The sequence below is a fragment of the Gymnoscopelus braueri genome, assembly GCF_963280865.1.
Source record: "Gymnoscopelus braueri genome assembly, chromosome: 12".
NCBI lineage: Eukaryota > Metazoa > Chordata > Actinopteri > Myctophiformes > Myctophidae > Gymnoscopelus > Gymnoscopelus braueri.
This window is the reverse complement of record NC_137614.1, coordinates 24479833-24504948: the sequence shown is the minus strand read 5'-3', so window position 1 is coordinate 24504948 and position 25116 is coordinate 24479833. Positions and strand designations below refer to the sequence as shown.

The 25116-nt window shown below is 39.4% G+C and overlaps 2 protein-coding genes across 6 annotated transcripts in view; both read right to left on the bottom strand.

The window, feature by feature from the left end:
• hcfc1b (host cell factor C1b) overlaps positions 1–1623 on the bottom strand; it is a 30234-nt gene extending 28611 nt beyond the window's left edge. For 2 of the 4 annotated variants that reach the window (XM_080444411.1, XM_080444414.1), the window contains exon 1: positions 518–1622. In XM_080444411.1, the coding sequence (XP_080300537.1) occupies positions 518–698 (181 nt within the window). In that variant the 5' untranslated portion in view covers positions 699–1622. Of the gene's footprint in view, positions 1–517 lie in introns of all 4 variants that reach the window. The other 2 variants (XM_080444413.1, XM_080444412.1) reach the window with 2 other exon arrangements.
• Positions 1624–3647: 2024 nt separating this feature from the next.
• On the bottom strand, positions 3648–24034 carry irak1 (interleukin-1 receptor-associated kinase 1). Of its 2 annotated transcripts, none has more exons than XM_080444852.1 (14): positions 23616–24034; positions 17456–17623; positions 17227–17346; positions 15652–15731; positions 15046–15222; positions 14760–14824; positions 14388–14499; positions 13942–14054; positions 13444–13654; positions 10753–10821; positions 10390–10558; positions 9327–9433; positions 6617–7586; positions 3648–5191 (listed from the first exon to the last, which is right to left on the bottom strand). In XM_080444852.1, exons 1-14 carry the CDS (start codon positions 23725–23727, stop codon positions 5121–5123), a joined length of 2544 nt encoding a protein of 847 aa, XP_080300978.1. In that variant the 5' UTR covers positions 23728–24034; the 3' UTR covers positions 3648–5120. The 2 variants fall into 2 exon arrangements, with proteins under 2 accessions (XP_080300978.1, XP_080300979.1); XM_080444853.1 differs by having other exon boundaries at positions 15652–15728.
• Positions 24035–25116: the final 1082 nt, after the last annotated feature.

Below are 25116 nucleotides of genomic sequence, written 5' to 3'. Positions count from 1 at the left end.
TATTATGCAGTCTGCTGTTTATTATGAATCAACCTGGTGTCTAACAACACTTTTTTTGTGTTATTAACAAGTTATTTGTTTTGAATAGGGATGTGACGTCATCAATGTTTTCTGTAAAACGCGCCATTTCTCTTTGTGTTGCTCCACTGTTCTGTTGTTAGCATGTTCACTACACACACTGTTAGCATTGTTAGCATACTTACTGGTACACAGTCGCTAACACAAGCTAAGAGTTGTTTTTTACCAATCACCTTTATCTTGTCCATTATAATTAAGCACATGGCCATGTCAGTTATATGTCCGTATATGTCAGATAATGATGGCAACTTTTTTAGGATTTGTTGACACTGACAAAAAGTTCCTCTTGGTTTGTTATTACAGTCGGCTAATGCCGGTAGTTAGCGTGGAAGTGATGATACATTAGCCTCCTATAGGAGGCTAATGTGTCACCATGTCCACGCCAACTATGTTAGCATAGCGTACAACAACAACAGTAAGCATATCATCTGAAACTGACCCGTATTGTAGACGTGCAGCTCGTCCACTATTCCTTCATTGCCTCCTCCAAACACTACCATAAGCTCCTTGATGGCCACGGCGCGGTGTCCGTGTCTGGGACGGGGCACCGGACCGGTCCATCCCACCACCCGCTTCCAGCAGGGCTGGATGACCACCGGACCGCTGGCTTCTGTAGACATGGTCGCTCCTCTTGGGGAGGGAGACAGTCCTATATAGTTCCAGATAAAGTCTCTATGTTTGTGTCAAAGTAGCCCCGCAGCAGCCAGCCGGGTGGTTAATGTTAGCTCAACCAGAACCGGGCTAGTTGTCCCTCCGTGAAGCTAACCAGCTAGTTGAAACAAACCAGCTAGCATGCGACAGTTACAGTCGCAGTGAGCAACACTCTAAAGAATACACACAAAAAAAAAACACACACTATGATCCTATTATTAATATCCTCTTCAGTGTGCCAATAGATAAAGAATGTTCTGGTTTCCCTAACTTAACAATACTCACTGCATACTGTGAGGTATGCAAGTTCCACTTGCGTTTAGCATTAGCAGTTAGCAAGCTAGCTAGCTAATCTAGCTATCAGAAATCTACGGGAGCCGCCATTTAGCAAAAAAAGCCACTCTACAGAAATGATGTGAATAGTCCCAACAGGCCAAGTGAACGGAGATCCAACTATTCATCAATGCACGGCGATTCCATGCATTACTGGGAAAAGACTATTTTTGTGTTTTTAACTTGCATCTAAATGTCAACAGCAGCACTTCTTAATGATGCTATGGGAGCCGCCATCTTGCTGTTAGCAGCCTGAATTGAACACACTACTAGAGCAACTGGAGGAAAATGGCAGCACTGCATTAATAGGCGGCTATGCTAACCTCACAACAACTGTCATGGTTTTAAACCATTTGATTCAGGCTGATGTGAGATAAAGTCACTAATAGTGTGTGTGGAGCTATTTGTCACAATACCAGGCCTCTGTAGGTCCGTTTTAAATCATGGAACCATGGAAGAATCAGGTTTAGGGAAACCAGCTGCTGTTGCTGTTAGCAGCTAATGGGCTAACGACGTTAGCTACTGTCAGGTTACTAACTCAAGACACTGAGTTGTACACAGGAATAATTGCCAAAGTTTTATTTATGTAGAAGACAATGAGCATTTAAAACAACCACACTTACTCAACACAACCTCTATTAAAAAAAATTATACAAAACTACTCCAGCAGCCATTGCTTAAAATATATATATATATATATAGTAAAATGTTGTGCTGTGTTAGCATCTATATTTTACAGTCTGGGAATAGCATGTAGACTAGCAAGCTTGGCAAGAAAAAACCCAAGACGAGAAAATATGGGGCAGGGATGACTGATTGCCCCTTTATTGGGTTGTCGGAACCGTGAGCTGTCATAATAATAGTGAATTGTGCTTCGTCGTTAACATTTACACCATACGTAATCGTCAAACGCATACTGTTCAAAAGCTGTAAATTACATTATACGTCTAGAGATCAAGGCTGGGGAGTAAAAGCTATGATTGTAATAATAAATGTACATCATCTCATGCCGCTCAGGAAGGCGCCATCATTTTAGAAACTTTTATTATCATAGAGTTGTAGACGCTACATCCGTAGGAGTCGCGCTGTGATTGGCTAGTTGGTTATCATGGATGCTGGTTCTCGTAACTCAACACATGATGCTGCTATGACTGAATAATAACCCTTCTTTTGAAGAATGTACATTAAGAAATAAGAAAGTGAATAAAATAGTTGCAATTAGTGCCAGGCAACTGTGGCCACATTTCAGTTTTTGTCAGAATGTTAAAAGAAATCAGACAGTTTTTGTCAGAATGTTGTAAATCTGCATAATGGCACATATGTATTGCTTTCTATTCAATAACAGTTGTGCTACTGATAGTAAAAAAAGGTTCACATAATGTTTGTCAATGTTTTGTCATTTAACACAACTATATTTTTTCCATTTGCCAATTTCTCTCACACACCAGTACTTCTGAGTACTCATTTACAGGAGTTTTCCCCACCCACACTGGGGAAAACAATATTGCCCATGGGTAATACAGTAATGGAATATTTAGATTATGTAACGGTAATGCAGTGATTCAACCTTTTTAATTTCAAGGTCCCCTAATTTGATATGCATTAGGCTCCATTTGAACATTTTCATAGTTAGACATTATTTAGAATTCCTTCACTGTATATGTACAGTACTGTAGTCTGGAGGTATAGAGATAACAGTGAAACTCATTCTTAAAGAAAAACATCACATGGATGCACCTGGGACGTCAACCCCCCGACTTAAGTCCCAGTAGCGAGCACACCTCAGAAAATGAATTGAATCCCATAAATACCTCTATCATGTGCAATTTCTCACTTTTATGACAAACCACATTTCATGGGTTAGTCCAATTTTGTAGAGAAGTCTGCATGACTGGTATAAAAAAATACATATTAAGTTCTAATATATCTATGGTGTGCATCGAGAAATGAATGTGCCTGTGTTTCAACTGATCTGGGAGCAGCTGGGGGAGGGAGGCCCCGTCTTAGTTCATACCAAGTGGGAACTGGTAAATCTCCGATATCTGAGTAGAGAAATTCAGATGAACAGCCCTCCAACTTGTAATTCCTGGATGGAAACTCTGGTCTGCCTCAGGGCTCTGACTTCTGCCAAGATGCAATACCGTGATTTCAATTTCTGTTTATGCAAAATAGGTATCTATTCCACAGCTTTAGCTGTAGTGAAAACAGCCAAAACAATTTGCAAGTTTCTTTCAGGTGTCAATTTTGTTATGATCTCAACCACTTGAATGCTCTGCTGTGGGAAGTAGAACGTTCCAATTGGGAAACTTCCCAGTTCCCACTTGACAATAGGAGGAGAAAAAAAACAATATTGACAGCCAGCACATGTAGGGAGGTAAAAGAAAATGATATTGCACATCCATTTAAAGGGCATATAAAGTCAGCACACTGTGTGCAGACTTTATTTGTCATTCAGTAGGGATATGTCTCATCAGCAAATATTTTCAGGCAATGAGTATCAAAAATAGCAAACAGTTTAGTGCAGTCTAGTTTAATAAAACTGTAGTTTTACAACATACATTTAAGAGTACATACACACACAGAACCCTAACCTTAGTGGGGGAACATAGAACCCGGGGAACATAGGGATGACCCCATCCAATCACAGTGCAACTCTCTGTCCCTCCAAGTGATGAGATCCCGACTCTACCAGAAAGCCAGGCCAGGAGTCTCCAAAATAATCACCATCAAATTCTTTAATGGATCCATATGGTTCAACACATCTGTGGAAGTAATACTAATACCATATGGCTCATTTTGAGGTACAGTACTGTAGTTGCTTCAAACAAGAAGAGCATAAAACAACTACATTTTAATACTCCCAGTAAATCATAACAAATATGTGACAGACAGGTAATACATTAACTGTAGTTCAAATTAATAAACACAGTGTATTTTGTGTAGTTAGATGTAGCTTAAGAATAATAATATGATATACGGCCAAAAATAAGACAACACATTGTGGCAACACAAAGACACAAAACTGCACTATGCACTATTTTGATTTGTGAATTATTTCATGGTTATTGATGTTGAAATGTTAAAATGTGTTAAAACAAATAAACATGAACCTGAAAAATGGATACTGTGAAGTGGATTATATTTGCAATACGGAATTCAAACAGGAAATGTTTTGCTGTGGCGCGATTAGCCGTAATGTGTGTCTTTACATCAGGTTGTTAGATGATATTACAGTAGAATGATATAAACAGCCATGCTGTTCTTAACTTGTCTTTCTGCTTGCCATGTCTATCTCACATTCTACTGCCAAATACATACTGTACAACAGTGGTCGACTGACAAAAGTGGGGGTCCTATTTGGCACACATTAGCAGCGATCCTCTTAAACAATTCAGACACACTGCACACAATGCACAAATGCATAAATTACTGTCTTATTTTCATTCTCTATAGCCAGGTGCCACAATTCACTACATATACTATATTAGTCTGATGTAAATGGCAACTGGTTGGTAGGAGCACAAAACTGCGTTGCGGTATTTCTACTGTAGGTTAACTTTACTCTGTATAAGCAAAAGCATGGCTATTTTTGCCTGACATGAAGACAATGATATTGCATAATGTTGTCATAGCCTGCATCAGTGATACTGTACAATTAGTCAAAAAGGGGGGTCTGTAATCATCAGTTACATGAAAAAATAAAGTTATTGGTAATTGGGATGCTGAATTTTCCTCAGTTTCATGGCCATTTATTATTTTACGAAACCCTGTAAATGCGCCTGTCTGTTGAAGTGCCAACTTCCTTATTACTCAGGCTATAAATTAAATTGCGTTATGCAACTCATATGTGTGTCTGTTGGTGGGTCCAACTGTTAACCCTGAGGGCATTTTGTCATGCTTTTTGCAATACCTCACACGCACATCTAAACCTCCAGCGTATAGGATCGCCACTGTTATTGGCCCACCATCGACTATAAGTATGTATTTGCATCTTTCTGCCTGCCTGTCAGTCTCACATTTCATTCTGCACACATAAACCTGCTAAAACAGCAAACCAGTTAGTCAACATGGTAATCCAGTTCATCACTCTCCTCTGGTGCTCTGCTTTCCTCTCTGCTGCTCTGTCCACCTAACACAACACAACACAACACAACACAACACAACACAACACAACACAACACAACACAACACAACACAACACAACACAACACAACACAACACAACACAACACAACACAACACAACACATATAGCGTATTAGTCACATGAAATACTAGTAGCAGTATTAGTAGTAGTAGTAGTAATAGTTATAATTATAATGGTAGTCAAGGTTTCCCCCAGGAAACTGCTTTGACCCTTTACCTGCTAAATTGCAGATAAAGGTAATGTATCAAGTTTGTATGATCTATTTTCAATTATATTAAAACAAAAAAACTGTCAGCATGTAGATTTAATAGGAGTTTAGTACACATGGACATTATGAATAAGCATTTCTCATCTTTAAAAAAAAAAACTGTGCTTTTTCTCTTTGCTCTGTCCTCAGTGTGTAGGGGCCCTTAAGTATCTCTATCCTTCTTCCGAGTATCTCTATCCTTCTTCCCTTTTCTGAAAACTACAAAATGATGGACCTTGGAATTAATTAATTTCACTCCCTTCTTTACACTGGATAATAACATTAATTCTGAAAACAAATAATAAAAAATAAAAAATGATAAGAATAATAAAGAGCAAAGATAACATTAGTTATTATTGCAGAGACCCCACTAATAATAACAGTAGCTCATAGGGTAATAACAGTAGTAGTACACAGGACATTCTTTGTTAGTAAATGTTCCCACTGAGTTAAATTAAAGGTAGGGTAAGTGATATTTTTTGGTTAAAACAAAAAGTATTTTGTTAAAAGGATAAAGCACTATATTCTGATAGTAATCATTGCTATAGAGTGTTTGTTCATTAACAGGAGTCTCCCCGTCTTTCCAGCTCTTTAAAAAAATAGAAAATACATTTTCCGGTAGTTGTCAAAATCTCAGACAATCAGGAGAAAGTACCCATTTTTAAGCTTCATTTTTATAGTGTTCCAGTTCCAATTTTGCCTGCTCATTTCTTAGAGTCATCACTTCCAATTTCACTTGTTTAATCTGTATCCTGACTGAGTTCTCTATCCTGATTGGATAAAATTGGAAATTAAACTGAAACTGAAACGAAAATGCATTTTCTGTTTTATAAAGAGCTGGAGAGACAAGGAGACTCCTTTTACTGAACAAACACTCTATAGCAATGAGTACTATTTAACACTTATTTTAACCAAAGAAAATCACTTACCCTACCTTTAACTGATGAATTTTCAATGAGTAATAGTAATAATAATAGTTGTATTAGTAGTACTAGTAGAATTCAAAATAATTTGCACTAGAAGTTGGTAGTAGTTAGTTTTAATAACATTAAGTACATTCATGTTAAGTTTCTATATGACTTACAGACATTATTTAAGAGTGTAACTTAATGGAGGAGCAGTAGGAAAGTCCAGAGAAAGTTGTGTGGTGTTAGCTAGCTACCTGAGTTAGCAGGAGACACAGACCGTAGGGAACCTACAGGAGAAGGGGCTTCTCGGATACCATAGTCTCCTGGATAGGGCCCCTGCGTCCTACAGGGCCCTTGGTAGGGGGCAGAGAGTGAGCCAACAGTGGAGGCAGGAGAGGGTCCTTGGTAGTTCCCTTTGAAAGTACTACAGCCTTCATGGTTCCCTTTAGTACTGCAGGAAGCTTGGTCGTTCCGTTGGTAGGTCCCTAGATAGAGCTCTTGGTTGTTCCTTTGAGTACTGCAAGCTCCTAGGTAATTCCCTTGGCTGGTGCCTGCTGTGGCCCCTATAGAAGCCCCCCCCGTGTCTGTACCTGGTAGTGCACCACCAGTAGAAGGTAGATTCCTGGGGGACTGGGATCTTTGGGTGCTACTTGTCATACTCTGCTTCACTGGACCGGTATACTGATTGTACTGGTGCTCAGTAGTGAGCAGGGGTGGGCTGTACTGGGACTCAACTGGTTGGGTGGAAGGGTTAAACCTGTTTCCAGTTGAGCAACTGACAGAGGGGAACTGGTGTCTGGGAGACTCCAAGGATGACCTGTACTGGTCGCTAGTGTAGAGATTTGGAGGGCTATGTTTCCCAGTTAGAGCGGCATGTCCAGGGTACTTCGGTAGAGCACTGTATTGGGAGTAACCCTGACTCTCATCTGACTCACATGGACCGACAAATGAAGCAGAACGGAGAGAGGAATGAGAGGAATGAGAGGAGAGAGAGGAGGAGAGAGACGAAGGAGAGGAGAGAGACGAAGAGACAGAGGAAGAGAGAGAGGGATGAGAAGCTGAGTAGTGTGGAGGGGGAGGTGTGCGGGAGGGAGAAGAGGACAGACTGAGACAGCGGACTGCGTCTTCTAGTGGACATAACCCCATCTCCATGGAGACAGGAGGAGGCGGGCGGGGGAAGGTTTTCTGCAGAAGGCCGGAGACATCCTGGATCTTCTCAAACACCTGAATACACACACACACACACACACACACACACACACACACACACACACACACACACACACACTGAAGCTGTATACTTGAAAAGAAGTCGAACACACTGTGTACTGTGTGTCCACTGTTTGTCGTATTGTGTGATCTCTATTGTGTGTCTACCAGGACAGCCTGCCAGCAAAGATCTCACGTGCGGCATACCACATACTGTAGCTTTGCTGAACTTAATGAGTTTATTTTTAATATTGTGATGTTGGTGATATGGTCAAATGTGGCTATACTATGAAACAAAATGCAAAATATGTGAACTTTTTTTTTGTATTTTCTTTTCTTGCTGGTCAGACTTGATCGGCTGAACTACTTGTCATTTAAAACAAGGGATGGGGCCGGGTTTCTCTTGCTGTTATGATGGAGAGATTGAAAAGGAAAACATAATTAAATTACTTAAAAAAAGGCCACAAGAGGAGGACATTAGAGGAAAGCTCAGAAAACTTCACAAACGTTTAAGTTCCATAGATTGGCGGGATCTTTCTGTAGACTCTGATAATGTGGCTTAAAGCCTGGTTCATGAAGTGCTCTGTCGTGGGCACGTTCCACATCCCCATAGTGTGAGACCCAAATTGTTCATACTCCCTGCCACTGTCTGACATCTGCACGAGTGTCACATACCATACCAGGGGGCTGGGAATTGCAGAGCGCTGCAATTTTCTCCTTGAAGCTGTTCTCACAAGTAGACAGCAGAGAACTATTGTATGCTTTGGTCCGCTCGGAGCGAGCTGCAGTTGACAAAGACATGTGGAGCTATCCTATTGAATAAAGGCTGTGTTTTGCGGTCTTAATCATGATTCTTACAATCGCAAGAAACGAAGGAAATTCAAGCAGTCCACACAGCATTTCCACATAAAATGATGGTCAAATCGGTAGAAGAGAAGCATGTGTACAGTATGTGTGTTTGCCTAGAGAGGAATAGTGGAATATTTTCTTATTTAGATTCTTTCCCCATTCTCCTGTTAACCCATTAAGACCGGGAAAGCCTATACGTTGTTATACCTTTAAAACCGGGAAAGCATCTGTGTCATTTTAGATGTTCCTATGTATATACCAACAGGATTTATGTATTAATTCTTTGAATAAAAAATTGAAGATTTTCCGAAAACTTAGGTTAGGATTTAGAAGGCGTTTTTAAGCACAAATGGCTTCTTATTTCCCAAATGTGCATTGTTAAAAAGAAGCACACACAAAAAAGCAACTTCAGCAAAAAGCTGCTGCAAAATCAGTCATTTTAACAATAACCACAAAAAATGCACCGTAAAATTGTGGTTGGAGTGACGAGTTGAGTGAGTGTTTGTAGGAATTTAGTGGAATTTAGTGGAATTAATTTCTAACTCAGGACTGTATAATATGCATGTGCTAGTATCCTATCTTATATTTGGTCCGGGCGCCCGCATTACAATTGACACCCTTTTGTGTCTGTGTCCTTCGCTCAATGGTTTTGGGTGAAGTAAGCTGTTAAATTCTGCATCCGGGACAGGGGCATGTTTTTGTGGTTTTAGCTTCGGAATAGCATACATACCTTGTTGAAGCTCCTCCTACCCATCTACAGTTCTGAGGAACCATGAAAGGTCAAGGGTTCTTAGAATTTCAGATCTGATGGGATGTACTGTGTTTTGTTGAGTTGTGTTGGGATCAGTACAGTTGTATGGTGTTTTGTAGAGATGTGTTTTGTATGAGTCATGTTGTTTTGTATACCTTTTTCATTTCGGGTCTCTTCTTTCTCATTTTGTGCAGACAGTTAACGGCCAGAACACACAGATCCACACAGCCAACAGGACCACCCACTTCTACTGACCCATCAGCTTTTTACAAGACAAACCGGAAGCAAGTATGAGGATCACAAAACCCAAAGTTAAACTATAAACACATAGCTACTGGCATAAGTACATGGACATACATTACATAAAGTCATATTGTGCAACATAGTTATTTTTGATATAATCATTCACTTATATATTGTTCACAATAACCATTCCACATAAGGTGTTTTTTGTGTTCCCTAAAAACAATCTTTAGTAACGAATGTCTGCCCCCGACACTCATGCCAAAACGAACGCAGGCATTGGGAATATATTTATGCATTTTGGAAAGGAGAAATTCTGTTTCAGCTTCACCCAGCTGATGTCTGCTGCTCAGGTGGTTATCATGAGTGCTCAGGGGGGAGCAGTTAGGGGTTAAGTGTCTTGCTCATGGACATTTTCGACACATAGACCAGGGCTGGGAGGAGAACCAGTGACCATCTGATTGATTACCAGTCTCTCTACATAGTTATCTATGGCTGCTCTAAATTTAAAGTCAATACAGACCGTTTCTGAAAACGTTGTTGCATTCCAAAATAACCTCGAAGCTAGGACCACCAATAAAGGTGTCACCAAAAAGACTTATACTACTATGGATGTTACACAGACAGACTTTAACATCCATTCAGACAGCACACTATAAAGGCTAGATGGACAGGTACAGTACACATTATACAACCCTAGTTAGAGAGCATGTCAGATATTTAGGCCTGCAGTTTCTGAATCCTGTTGCTATTTCTGTTATAAAAATAATCTAACTAGGCAACTATGCAGGACTAGGAGTTCCGAAGGGAGACAAATTTCAGGATTCCCTTATGAATATTACTTTTAGAATTGTAGGGGAAATCAAAATCGAAATCAAATAAAAAAATGTCAGAATAACACTATGACTTATTCTGACAAATCTTATTGAAAGTGTGTATAACATCCTTTTAGACAAGATAAAGTCCAACCCTTACCTGCAGACCTCTGAGTCGGTCCCACATCAGACTGTATGTGGATATTTGTATCCAAGTGGCGCTGACAGATATACAGACCAGCAGAGACCCAGCGACTCTGAGAGCCACTAAGTCTACTGGATCCACTGGTCCCACTGGTACTGTCCTGGGCCTCCAGAACCAGGTCTCTCTGAATGGATTGGAGATGGAACCTCAGTGTATATCAATGCAACTGAACTGCACCTTCCATCACTTTTACAGGTATAAAAGTTTCTTATCAGATAATAATTATACACATATCTCTAGTTTCCTATCAGATCATTATTCATATAAAGTTTCTTGACAGATAATTATTTTGTGTGTGCGCGCATGAGACTATCTCACCAGATACACAGGTTTCGAGTGTGCATCCATTTCCAGAGCTCTGCGGCCTGTAAGGACCTCTAACAACACCTAAAAGAACAATAACAATTATAGTCAAAGTGTCATGAGAGATGCCAATATAAAATAGCAAACACACACGCAAACACACACGCAAACACACACACACGCACACGCACACACACACACACACACACACACACACACACACATTTGAATACTTTTATTTGGATCTACAAAATACAGTAGCATACAAGATCCAAACATTTTTTGAAGAGGGTTTCAAATGAAGGCATGGCCAGACACTGTATGCAATGCACACACACACACACACACACACACACACACACACACACACACACACACACACACACACACACACACACAGCACTAAAAAAAAAAAAAGTCATACTGTATGTTGCAGTATAGAAACAGTCGTATGTTGTTGCATAGAAAACAAATACAAATATAGCTGCAAGCAGCGATAACACGGGGCCAGTGAAAGAGAGAGAGCGAGAGAGACATGGAGACTGAATAGATTGAAGAGAGAGAGAGAGAGACAAGGAAACTGGAGATGGAGAGAGAGAGAGAGAGAGAGACATGGAAACTAGAGAGAGAGAGAGACAGACATGGAAACTGGAGAGAGAGAGAGAGAGATCATCATGATCGCCTCAACACATCGTCGGGGACAGGGATCGAACCGGTGACCTCCGGACTCATAGGCTGCCTTTCTTCTCATTGAGCTAGAGATATGATAGTCCTGGTAGTGTCTGTTGATAAATATAAGTCTTTCCGTCCATGACGGACCAGGCCTTTGTTTCGCTAACTACTCTAGATCACTGGTTCCCTAACCATCTACCAATAGAGAAATTGTATGTCTCCTCGGAACAGAAACCATGGAAAATAGCCGATCTACAAGCTCACAAAATGTTGCTATCTGAAAGGTTGTGAGATTGTAGATCGGCTATTTTCACTGGTTTCTGTTCCGAGGAGACGCGTAAGTCTAAGAATGGAGAGAGAGAGAGAGAGAGAGAGAGAGAGAGAGAGAGAGAGAGAGAGAGAGAGAGAGAGAGAGAGAGAGATATGGAAACCCAATAGATTGGAGAGAGAGAGAGAGAAAGACATGGAAACGGAATAGATTGAAGAGAGAGAGAGAGAGAGAGAGAGAGAGAGAGAGAGAGAGAGAGAGAGAGAGAGAGAGAGAGAGAGAGAGAGAGAGAGAGAGAGAGAGAGAGACATGGAAGCGGAATAGATCGAAGAGAGAGAGAGAGAGACATGGAAACGGAATAGATTGAAGAGAGAGAGAGAGAGCAAGAGAGCCATGGAAACGGAATAGATTGAGGAGAGAGAGAGAGATATGGAAACGGAATAGATTGAAGAGAGAGAGAGAGACATGGAAACGGAATAGATTGAAGAGAGAGAGACATGGAAACGGAATAGATTGAAGAGAGAGAGAGATGAAAACAGAATGGATTGATTCGACATCTCATCCTATTGCCCTTAATAGGACTCGAACTCTCAACCTTCGGACTGACAGGCTGCAACGCTACCTATAGTGCTATAGCTAATGAAGGAGCCAATGACTGTTTTTCATATAATTCAAAATGGTGGGCGATCTAAAGGTCAGAGGTCAAAAGTCAGACCACGAAAGTTGTCGGGCATGATGAGACGCATGTGAGTATCGAAGTTTCATGGCTGTAGGTCAAACAGGGCATGAGTTGTACCTGTTCAAAGTTGACACTTTCAATTGAGTGCTATAGCGCCACCTTTTGACGAAGGATTGTGAGAATTATTTCTTGATAGTTTTTCATGACCCTCTACCATATGGCAGAGTTTCGTAAAAAGCGTATGCACGGTTAAGCCAGAAGTGCCAAAAACAAGTGTTTTTCAAACTGCTCAAAATTGCGGACAATCTAAGGGCGGAGCTTACTGGTCAAAGTGATACATGTGTTCCTCATGAGTCAAGGCACAAGTGTAAGCAAGTTTCACGACTTTCGGCCAAACAAGGCATGACTTATGCCTGTTTAAAGTTTGCATTTTCAAAAAATTGCTATAGCGCCCCCCTTTGGCCAATTGGAGTAAGATTGGTTTCAGTGATAATTGGAATGACCCTCAACCTTTCTGAAAAGTTTCAAATAAATGTGAGTCTGCATGTGTGTGTTAGGGGCAGATGAATACTTTTCATAAAACTGCAACAGTTAAAATCTATCTCCTCCTGGGATTTTTGAGTACTTTGCACGAAAAAAAAATGTTTCTAAGTGAAAAAATGCAGAAGTTAGGAGCCAATGACTGTTTTTCATATAATTCAAAATGGTGGGAGATCTAAAGGTCAGAGGTCAAAAGTCAGAGGGTGAAAGTTGTTCAGCGTGAAGAGATGCATATGTGTATCCAAGTTTCATGGCTGTAGGTCAAACAGGGCATGAGTTGTACCTGTTCAAAGTTGCCATTTTCAATTGAGTGCTATAGCGCCACCTTTGGACGAAAGATTGTGAGAATTATTTCTTGATAGTTTTTCATGACCATCTACCATATGGCCGAGTTTCGTAAAAAGCGACAGCACGGTTCAGCCAGAACTGCGAAAAGTGGCAGAAGTGACAGAATAAAGCGAATAATAAAACAGGTCCAGAGCTGAGCTCTGGCCCCGTAATTCTGACAAAGCATGTTTCCCAGAAGGCCATTCATTCAGTGTCTCACCACTCCAAAGCTGTAGACGTCCACTGCCGTTCCCAGTTCCCCCTTGAACAGGTACTCATCTGGAAGGTAAGGCAGCGTCCCGCGGACTTTGGAGGTTAGTACCACCGAGGCGCTCTTACCAGCTGAATTAATGTCTGGAGGCTTAGAGAACCGAGCCAGACCAAAGTCTCCCAGTTTAGGAACCAGATACTGGTCCAATAAAATGTTAGAACTGGACCCCCCCCAAAAAAAAGAGAAGAGGGAGAGAATAACAAACAGGGACAGATGGAAATAATTGAATTAGTAGTAGTAATATTAGTGGGTCTAACATTAGCAGTAACAATAGTAATAACGATAGAGGTAATAGTAGTAGTACTCCCCCTCTCTCCATTTGTACACTCCCAGAGTGTACAAATGGAACCCATACCATGGTCTAGTTGGTTACATTTGTCCACTCTCATTGTTAAATTAGCACTGAGGATCTTACGATGTACTATCTAGTACTCGTAATCGTGGTACCTCTTCACATCTCCATGTATCAGAGGTATTGGAGAACAGTGGAGGAACTGTAGAGCTCTGGAGGCTCCTTCAAGCACACTGACACGCTGTGTCCAGGAGAGGCTCCCAGCAGCCTGGAACACACACATACTCAAAAATAAACTAATACAAACCCAATGTTATGGCCCATTCACTATTTATTTGCTGAACTAAGTGGAATGTAAATAAATAAAATAGTAAATGTAAGTGGCATGTGCAAAAGTTACATGAAATACACAGAGCTGAGCCTATGGTCATGAAGTGTGCAGAGGTTGGTGCAAATCCAGATAATTTAGGATTGGCAGTTTTATACCAGTAGATAGTTGTCCGTCAATAATGTTATATAAAATACTTGAATAATCTATTATTAAACTATTTAATAATCAAAATACTTTAATAATAATCTTGTATGGAAATTAAGCTGTTACCTTGTGAAGCTGGTCTTCCAGGGAGCCCAGCTCCATGTAGTTGTACAGCAGGCAGTAATTACCTCCTCCTATACTGTATCCTAACAACTCTACTATGTTAGGATGTCTGTACCTATACATGCACACACACACACACACACACGCAAGCACACACACACACACACACACACACACACACACACACACACACACACACACACACACACACACACACACACACACACACACACACACACACACACACACACACACACACACGCGCACACACACACACACACACACACAGTGAGGTGAGAGTAACAGTAAATCCATGATGCATGATGGAGGATGGATGGATGGATAGATGTATGGATATGGTAGATATATTCTTACTGTGATAGTTTGTCCATCTCTGTACTGAAACTTTCCTTTACAAGACTCCAGTCTAAATCACAATCCTTTAAACAAAAATACACATTAAACTGATTAATTACATACAATTTATCTTATACTATAATGGATGACAGGCACATATTAGTCTAAATTTCAGGACTTCAGGATATTGGCCCGACTAAATTCATACTACTTATTACATTTAAAATATTAAACAACAAATAAAACACACCTTTATTATAAAACATTTGAGATACAGTCAGGCAGACAGACGGGCAGACAGTACCTTTTTTAGTCTTTTGACAGCATATGTTGTGTTCCTCATGGTAGCTTTGTACACGTTCCCAAACCCTCCCTCCCCAATCTGTCTCACCTCAGAGAACCTGTCTGTCCCCTCCACCAGCTCCTCATAGCTCCAACACATTGCTCCTCCACCCAGCACCGACATGCAGGCTGATGGAGGCTGGTGGGGGTGGGGGTATTATAGATAGATTAGATTAAATAGATTTGACTTTGACTCTGAAATTGCATTCAAAGAACCATCTGTCAATGAATTACAATTAGGAATGCAACAAAAACAAAAAAGGCTTCACGGGGTGTGTAATAGATAGAAAATAAGTCATGTTTTGGGTGAAAAAAATCTAAAATAACACAGATGCATTCCCGATTTCAATGGGTTAAGAAGCAAACTGAAGGAGGTTGATGTGTAATAACAACTGGGAGGCTAACAAAATACACACAATACTGATAAACGACTAACAATATACAGCTACCATAATACACATTTAAGACAATTAACATCTACCATAATACACAAACAAGATACGGTATAACATGCTGATCGGTATATTGTTTTTATTGATTCCTCAGTTGTGTGAGTGTGTTACAGTACCTGTGTGTGTTGTTGTATTCCTGACTGTAAGCTGGAGGGAGGGGGGCCAGGCCTGGGAAGTGGGGTTCTGCTTACTTCTACTGAAGTCACACACAAGCACACACACACACACACACACACACACACACACACACACACACACACACACACACACACACACACACACACACACACACACACACACACACACACACACACACACACACACACACACACACACACACACACACACACACACACACACACACACACACGATTATTTGAAATGTATGGTAGGTGGATAGGGTCGAAAAATGAGCAGCACAGTGTAACTTAGTGTACTGTACTATGCATGTGCACACAGGGATGCCATGCCTGTTCAAACTGGTGATATCTTTTTTACATTTCTTTTCCAGTTTATAACATGTAGTTACGTTGACAAATCTCTTTTGTAAATTCATTGTAATTAATAATTAATTCTACACTATTAAATGTGGTTGATATAGCCATAGGCTGTCTACCAACTACCTTGCAGCTAGGAGCAAGCTCAATTTAGTAATTTAGCCTGTCAATCATCATAGCATCCTGTTTATTACTAGTAAATTATAGCAATATGAATCTCATGGTTGTGCAGCTGATTTTCTTTACCACCAATATCAGAGTAAGTTAGAAAAATATCTTCAGGTCACGATGAGGGCAAAGAAGTGTGTACGTGTGTGTGTGTGTGTGTGTGTGTGTGTGTGTGTGTGTGTGTGTGTGTGTGTGTGTGTGTGTGTGTGTGTGTGTGTGTGTGTGGTGCCTGGGTAGAGAGGCCGCCTGGGAAATAGAAGGTCGATTCCCGGAGCAGGCCCCGGCAATGTATCGAGGTGTCCCTGAGCAAGACACTTAACCCCTAACTGCCCTGTGTTTAAGTCTGACCACTTGGGCAGCAATCAGCTGGATGAAGCTGAAAACATAATTTCCCCCACGAGATCAAATAGGTCTAATTATTATTTGTTATTATGTATATGTATGTTATGTGTAAAGTGCTTGTATATGGGGTCAGAAATGTGCAGATGTGGATATCTGGATAGCATAATTAGCAGGCATGTATAAGATATAGTACACATGTATTTTATGTTGTACATGTATACACATACACACGTGTATATGTATGATTTATGTATGGGGAAGCCATGTGTCAGCATTTGTATTCCAAGATCATGTTGACCCACTGCCAGTATGTTGGGTATATGGTAATTTTGTGTGTAGTCACTAGATGGCGCTGTCAAATTGAAATAGTTTAATATACACAGCTGATTTGGTCAGCCTACAAAAACAACCTACTGTGACATGGTGGTGGCTCCTGCTTTTCCTACACTAGAAAAATGTCAACCTCATTTAGTTGCTCATTTAGTAAAAAAAATGTATGTGATGTGTATGTTTCTTTGTAAAACAAAAAATGCCAGTACTCACGAGTCCTTCTGGTACTTTAATTACATATATAAGGCACAGGCATTGCATGTTCTGTTGAGCCGTGCACCCAAAAAACTACTTAGTTTTCATTGGACTGAGTTGTGTTCGATTTGTTTCTACTTTGATGTGTATGTTTCTTACCAGTGGGGTTAAAGGTCCTGGTGGGCAGGGTGGGAGAAGGTCGGGGGGAATTTGGACGAGAGGGAGCAAGTTGAGCAACCTGAGGGGAAGGGAGGGGTGGGGGCTTCACATACTGACTCCCTGGAGGGAGAGAAAGAGAAATGTGAGAACAATATAAATCAAAAATTTTGAAGTGTGTAAATATATCAGAATAATAAAAACAAGAGGTGAAAGGGTCATGTTGACTTACAACTGAGGATGATGTCACGGGCTCTGAGGAGCTCCTGACATTCCAATAGGTTAATCAGATCGCCAACCATGCTATTCTTGTTCCCCCAGTGGTTCATCACCCAGGAAGTCCGCTCCTCTCTCCTCTCAGCCAATCGGAGTTGAGTCTGGTCTGACAGCACGGCAGAGGCTGTAGGTCAGAAGTCAGTACAATAAAAAAATATATATGATTAATAAAACATTAAATTGTATGCAAGTCAAGTTGTAAAAGAAGGATCACACTCCTTTTACACACCTCTTCTGGACAACATTTTTGGTGTCTTGTATTTCCAATGGTACTCTACTGTGTTTTTCACAATACACCTGACTCAGAAACTGCTTTGCTTGGACAATCCACTGCCCTTGAAAGACTCGACCCCAGCACCCGCACAGTGGTAGTTTGTGGTACGACAATTGCCAAGAGATGCTTCCTGAGGCTGTGGAAATCTGACTCTGGAGGGCATTTTACAGGTGGAAAGACTTGAGGTTCAAACTGTCTGGTAGCCAGACTGGTAAAATGATCTGGAATAAGAGGCCCAGTGTTGCAGCACCTGAGAACTTAATTTTGTAGAAGAGCAGTGATGTAATGTTGTTGTTATTTTTTTGTATTCCCCTAACTGTCTATTCCTTTTTGTGTATTTTTTTTAATTCCTTTTGTTTTGATTTCATTTCTTATTTTGGTGGTCTGATGTTCGTGCCGGTGTCCCCTGTGTATATCATTATTTTTTCTATTATATTGTTTGTTCCTTTTTTCTTATTTGTTCGTCTCGGTGGGACTGGAGGCAGGAGGGAGAGAGGGAGGGAGGGAGGGAGGGAGGGAGGGAGGGCTTATAATTGTTAGTAGTATAGTGTTGTCCATGTCTGTTTATGTATAATGTATTTATTTATTTTTAAACATTTGATTAAAATAAAAAAAACAAATTCCCTTTGTTTGCAATACCCTTTGTTAGGGTTATTTTCTACAGCACATTTGCACATAATAGAATTGTCCTCTGCATTTACCCATCCTAATCTAATAGAGCAGTGGCTGCCATTAATATGGCACCTGGGGAGTAGTTAGGGGTTAAGTGTCTTGCTCATTAGAGAATTGTCTTGTGGTCAAGGCTCATAGTCATTACATGCTCTCTTGCTCTGCAATGTACAAAACTCCTATTATTGGAACCTATAACCAGATATTCTTTCAGTCCAATTATGAAGCATTCTTTAAAGACTTGGGTACAGTTCAGACATCAATTCAAGCCTGCATAATAGTAATAATAATATCATTATTTACTTGCTCTATCATAGATAAAGATTTCAATACCTGGACTATAAATGGGATTAGCTCATTCAAAACCCTTCATATTGATGGTGTTTTTATGTATTTCATGCAAATTAAATTCCATACTCTCACTACAGTTAATTTTCCTAGAAATCCATGTAGCTCTGTTTCCAGAGAACTCTATCTTTAACTGACGACAAAGTACTCCAACTTCCTCTTTACTGTACAGTAATGGTAGTGGGCTTGGCCATGTGCTTCGATCCAACACATTTACTTTGTGGAAGAGTTATTCTTCCTCATTTGTGACCATCCTACTTGATGATTACGCATTTATGAATTATAAAAGCTTGCCAGGAATCAGGATGCCCTATTATTATCAGGTTTTTCACAAAAGCAATTCTGCTCAACTTTGCAGCTAGTATTTCATGCATGCATCTCTCACTTGAATCTCTATCAACAACTTACCAGTGAGGTGCTTGTACAGTTTGTACATTTTGTCCAAACAGCCTTAACTGTTCTATAGGATGAAGCAGCTCACCTTATCCCAACAATCTGTTTCAAGAGTGGACACCTACTTGAGAAAGATGCAGCATCAAGCTCCTTCAAGTTTTTGGGTGAATGATTGTACAGACAATTTCTCAGAAATAGTTAGAAATAAAATAGTAAAGTGGATTGTCTCTGACTGTGCAGCACTTCACTGCATCCCTAACAGAAAGCTCCAACCTGTGGTTAAGGCAATACCAACCTCAACCTATATGAGATTTGGAAATGTACTTTTGAGATTCAAGTACAGTACACCCCTGCTTTTTCCTCAATCATTACAGAGGTAGCATCAGAGGTACCATCCAACCAGACAGTCTTTAAGAAAGACATCATCAAGGCTGTACCTCAACAGACAGTTCAGCAGTCCAAAGGTAATTCCAACAACGATGGTATTCTTGAAAATAGCTAAGAAAAGGGTAAATGGTTCAGAATCTTTAACTGATGTTCTGAAGTCGATATGTCAAGATGTTTACTTGGAGAAGTGCTTTCATCCACATTCCACAATAAGTGACCTTGGGTAGAGTAATACTTGTTAGTAATGCTTGATTAGTAGATATGAAATGTTCATTTCTGTACATGAGACATTTGTGTGAAGTACTTGACCCACATTTGACCCTAGTTCTATTAGTACAGGATGTGGCATATGTGGTATATTATTTTTAGCTTCTGAAGACATGCTGAGTTGATGCTAGAAGCTCTTCTTGTGTTTTGTGAAAGCTTGAAACCAAAACTTTTCCATCCTGTAAAAAAAAAAAAAACTATTTCTTCTAAGTTCTGCAAGTTTACAGTATGTCTATGTGAGACGCTGAGTAGTTGTATTTTCTTCCTCAGTGATTTAATTTGCATCTCCCAGCTGCTGCCATATGGGTGAACTGTATCATTTCTGCCACTCACTAGAGCATTAGTTCCAAAACCTTTTCAGCTGAGACTAAAAGAGGAATTTGATGTGTCCCTGGGACCCAAGCTAGTGAACATAGCTGATCTACAAGCTCACAACGCTTGTAGATTGGTGCTTGTAGATTGGTGCACTGTTTCCTAAACTAGAGAATGGATATCTTAGTTTAGCTGTTCTAATTGTAGGCCTACTCCATGTGACAAGGCATCTTTACGTTCTTTACGTTCTACATCAAAATGTTCTGTCTTCAACTACAATAACTGTAAATAAACAATAAATCTCTTAAACAAATATTAATGAGAGAGACCACACAATTGGAATGATCAATATGTTTTTGTACATGATGTTTAACCTATGTTCCTATATTATCTAATTATCATTGGCATTTGAATAGTGTAACTTAGATTTAGACTGACAAGTGTCAGTTGTTGTTTGAATGAATATTGTATGTTGTTTTATGTTGTGTGATGTTTTATGTGGACCCCAGGAAGACTAGTGACCACGGCAGCGAAGGCTAATGGGAATCCGAATAAATAATAAAGAATGTGTGTCGCACTTTGGTTCAGCTTAACTGGAACACAATTATCTTAATTGTGTTTTGAATCAAATGCAAAATGGGCGGGCCTATATGGGAAGTTGTGGTTTAATTGTATGACCTATGGTTGAAGAGTTATATGCCAAAACGTGAAGCGGCCTGTGCCACCTTAACACCGATCTGTCCAGCTGTGCCGGAGACCCTGCAGCATGTAATGACGGAGCTACAAGAGGAGTAGAGAAAAAACTACTCAAATTAATGTAACACATGTATGACTTTTAACAGCTGCTTACATATATCTGTTCAGTGACTCACTGACTGACTGACTGACCGACTGACTGACTGACTGACTGACGACTGACTGATTCATTCAAGTTTCATGGTAGTACGTCTATTATATTTTGAGATGGATGGATTGACAAACTAACACAGCTATGATAAACCAACATAGCCATGTTCTTAGAACACTGCCAGAACACTGGGGCTAAAATAATTATGCAAATATCTTGATTATATTCAGTGTTTTTCACCCTGAAGGCCTCTGTTATATTTTTTCAATGACTGTGCCTTTTTGGAGAGTGCTTTATTAACATTATGCACGTACAAAAGCAACACTTAAGGCAGTGAAATTCCTGTACACCAAGCTTTCCTCAACAGCATGAAGAGATAAGAGGTAAGCACAGACAAACGTCCATAGAAATATCTAGTGAAATGATCCAGCGCTTATTAATGAAATGACTTAAAGGGATATTTCACTTTCAAAAAAACTTTGGCTCATTTTATCGTCTACTGAGGCTTTTGTGAGCAACCCAGACCGTTTTTAAGTTGCTTGATTCAGTATTTAGATATTTGATATTCATTTTATCAGACACGCCCCCTTCCTATACAAACCCATTATAACTTCAAACTCCATTTTTTACATGTTAGATTCATCGAAAACACCCGTCATTGGTTCTGGTGACTCACCCTGCCCTCCTAATACGTGAGGGGGCCGTGTTTTTTTTATTACTTTTTTCATTTATTTTATTTTATTTTTTTATTGTATTGAAAAATAAATGAAAAAAGTAATAAAAAAAACACGGCACCCTCGCGTATTAGGAGGGCAGGGTGAGTCACCAGAACCAAGGACAGATGTTTTTGATGAATTTAACATGTTAAAATGAATATCAAATATCTAAATACTGAATCAAGCAACTTAAAAACGGGCTGGGGGACTGGCAAAAGTCTGAGTAGACGATAAAATGACCCAAAGTTTTTTTTAAAGTGAAATATCCCTTTAACTGATCTTTCCTCACTTCTGGACTTTTAAAAGTAATCTTGGAGAGCAAATAGTCTTCTTGGCCTGTTCTATAATTAAAGTGCCATGAGATAACTGGAACTGGGCAGGAGAAAGGAGGAAGAGGGGAGGAGCTGCTTTGCCTGACATACAAACAATGCCTTGCAACATTTTTCAAATTTGCATGCATCATCATTGTTGAGAGATTTGGGTTCATGTGTCTCACGGCTAATACCCTGGCTGACATGGGAATCCACTGAATGACTCATTTACCAACTCACTTACTTACTAGTGGTGGAAAAAGTACTAAATTGTTTTACTCAAGTAAAAGTATCAATACTGCAATGTAGATATACTCTGTTACAAGTAGAAGTCCTGTATTCAAAATGTACTTAAATATCAAGAATTGGTACTAGTATCGGTATTGGTATCAAAATGTACTTAAAGTACAAAAGTAAATGTATAAATTGTATCAAAATCTTTTGAAAATAGCAGATCTACAAGCTCACAATGCGTCGCATCGCAACGCATTGTAAGCTTGTATATAGGGCTGAAGTGGGTAATGCATGTTTAGTAATAATAATCAAAATCTACAGTCTAAAGTAACTAGTAGTAACTAAAGTAAAAAGTACAATATTTGCCTCTAAGATGTAGTGGAGTAGAAGTAAAAGTACTGAAAAATGGAAATACACAAGTAAAGTAAAAATGCCTCAAAATTGAACTATCCTACAGTACTTGAGTAAATTAGTCCACTTAGTTACTTTACACCACTTCTTATTGCTATTCAATAAGACTGACTGAGTCTGTTATGAAGGTATTAGTCTGGTACATAATCACAGAATCAATCAAACAGGTTAACAACAAATAAACAAGCAGGTAGTGACACAGAAAGAGACTAGGGATGGACAATTAATCGGTCATCACATCGGTTGATGTTGGCCTTAAAATGCAATATCGGTATTGAATCGAACCGATATCAAAATAATATATCGGTTTTAGCCAATATTTTACTTCAAAATAATTATGTTGAAAAATAAAAAAGCCTGAAAAAGCCTTTGTGATGATGAAAGCTTTCTAAAGGGTCAACAAGTTGGAACAAACAAGTTGGAACTAAATCAAAATACTACATTCAAGCTGTTTATGTTGGGATATGACTGGGCTAGCCCTGAAACATGACTGTCAGACCAGTGTCATATGAACCAAGGATATGGGCCAACATTTCAATAACAGTGCATCCCTAGTTTTGGAATAAAGAGGCATTGCTTTTTCAAATTTAGTGTTTATTTGCCTTTTTCAGAATGGACAAAATTATTATTCTTTTTTTTAAACACAGAATGAGATCATATCGACATCGGTTTATATCAGTTATCGCTATTGGCCATAACAGCAATTATTATATCGGATATCGTCCAGAAATGTCATATCGCCAAGAGAAGAGACTGATACTCAGCTGATGCTATCTATCTCTCTCACGCACGCACGCACACACACACACACACACACACACACACACACGCACGCACGCACGCACGCACACACACACGCACACGCACACACACACACACACACACACACACACACACACACACACACACACACACACAATAACGTTGATATTAAGTAGTTGTCTTACCAAACCTGGTCCAGTCAGAGTTGGAGAGGCTGTCCATGACCCGGCAGAACTCATACAGCACAGCAGGCGGTATATTGTATAGATATTCACTCATAATGTCCCTAGCAGCCATGATGTCTCACCGTTTATATACAACGTGTTACACATTAATATCCTTAGCTGTTAGCCTGGCTACAAACCACACGAACTCACACCAGTCACCACATCAACCAGGTGAAGATGACATGTTGACGTCCAGTTTCCAAACTCATCTTATTTCAATACTTCTTCTGCCGACATTTCTAATGGATGTTTGACGTTTTCAGCTGTTACGTCCCCGCCTGTTAATAAACGCGTACTGACAACAAAAGTAATAACTTTTATGTAAGAAAAAGCCACAACTTTTCACACTTTCATGTTCCTCAAATCAATGTAGACTACCTCACGTTCCGGGTTTCACTGACTTCAAAATAAAAGCTCATGTTTCTCTAGCGATTGAGAAAGGCATTTTTTTAACCCTTTCCATGCACAAATTATTGTGTGCGTGTGTGTGTGTGTGTGTGTGTGTGTGTGTGTGTGTGTGTGTGTGTGTGTGTGTGTGTGTGTGTGTGTGTGTGTGTGTGTGTGTGTGTGTATGTGTATGTGTGTGTATATATATATATATATATATATATATATATATATATACACACATATATACATACATATGTATATATATATATATACACACATATATACATACATATATATATATATATATATATATATATATATATATATATATATATATATATATATATATATATATATATATATATATATATATATATATATATATATATACATACATATATATACACACATATATATATACATATATATATATATATATATATACATACATATATATATATATACATATATATATACATACATATATACATACATATAATATATACATATAATATATATATATATATATATATGTATACACACACACACACACACACACACACACACACACACACACACACACACACACACAGTATATGGACAGCTATTTTGTTGTCTCTACTGGAGGACAAGAAGAATCATAGAAATGCTGTCAATCTGCATTTGCTTCTATTTAAGATTCCATTTGTTTTCAACTTAGAACCACTAAATTTGTCATGATAACCTCCAGAGAGTAAACCTTGTTTTTACTTTACTTTAATCTCAGAAAGAAAACCGCTACAGATACTGAAGCACTCCTATTTTCTCCTCTCCCTTCCAGCTTGCTACAGTATATATTACAGTTCGTCTGCGTAGTTTATAGAGGGTTGTGGATTTAATTCCCTCCAAAGTAAACATGTTTGCTTGCATGGTTCTGACACAGGCTTTAGATAATACTCTCTCAGTATCAGATGTTATATATTATATTGCCAGTAAAGCAGTGTTCCAAGCAGAGACATGACAGCAAAGAACACACAGTGCATCAGGTACAGTATATGTGGTTTACTATGTCTGTTACATAGGCCGAAAA

Excerpts from the sequence above, each read along its gene's own strand:
- irak1 (XM_080444852.1), bottom strand. The coding sequence starts at position 23,727 with ATGGCTGCTAGGGACATTATGAGTGAATATCTATACAATATACCGCCT. Across the intron at positions 10,559-10,752 it reads ACTCGAAACCTGTGTATCTG|AGAGACCTGGTTCTGGAGGC; the intron begins GTGAGATAGTCT and ends CAATCCATTCAG. Across the intron at positions 5,192-6,616 it reads TGTGTCTCCTGCTAACTCAG|GTGGACAGAGCAGCAGAGAG; the intron begins GTAGCTAGCTAA and ends GTGTTGTGTTAG.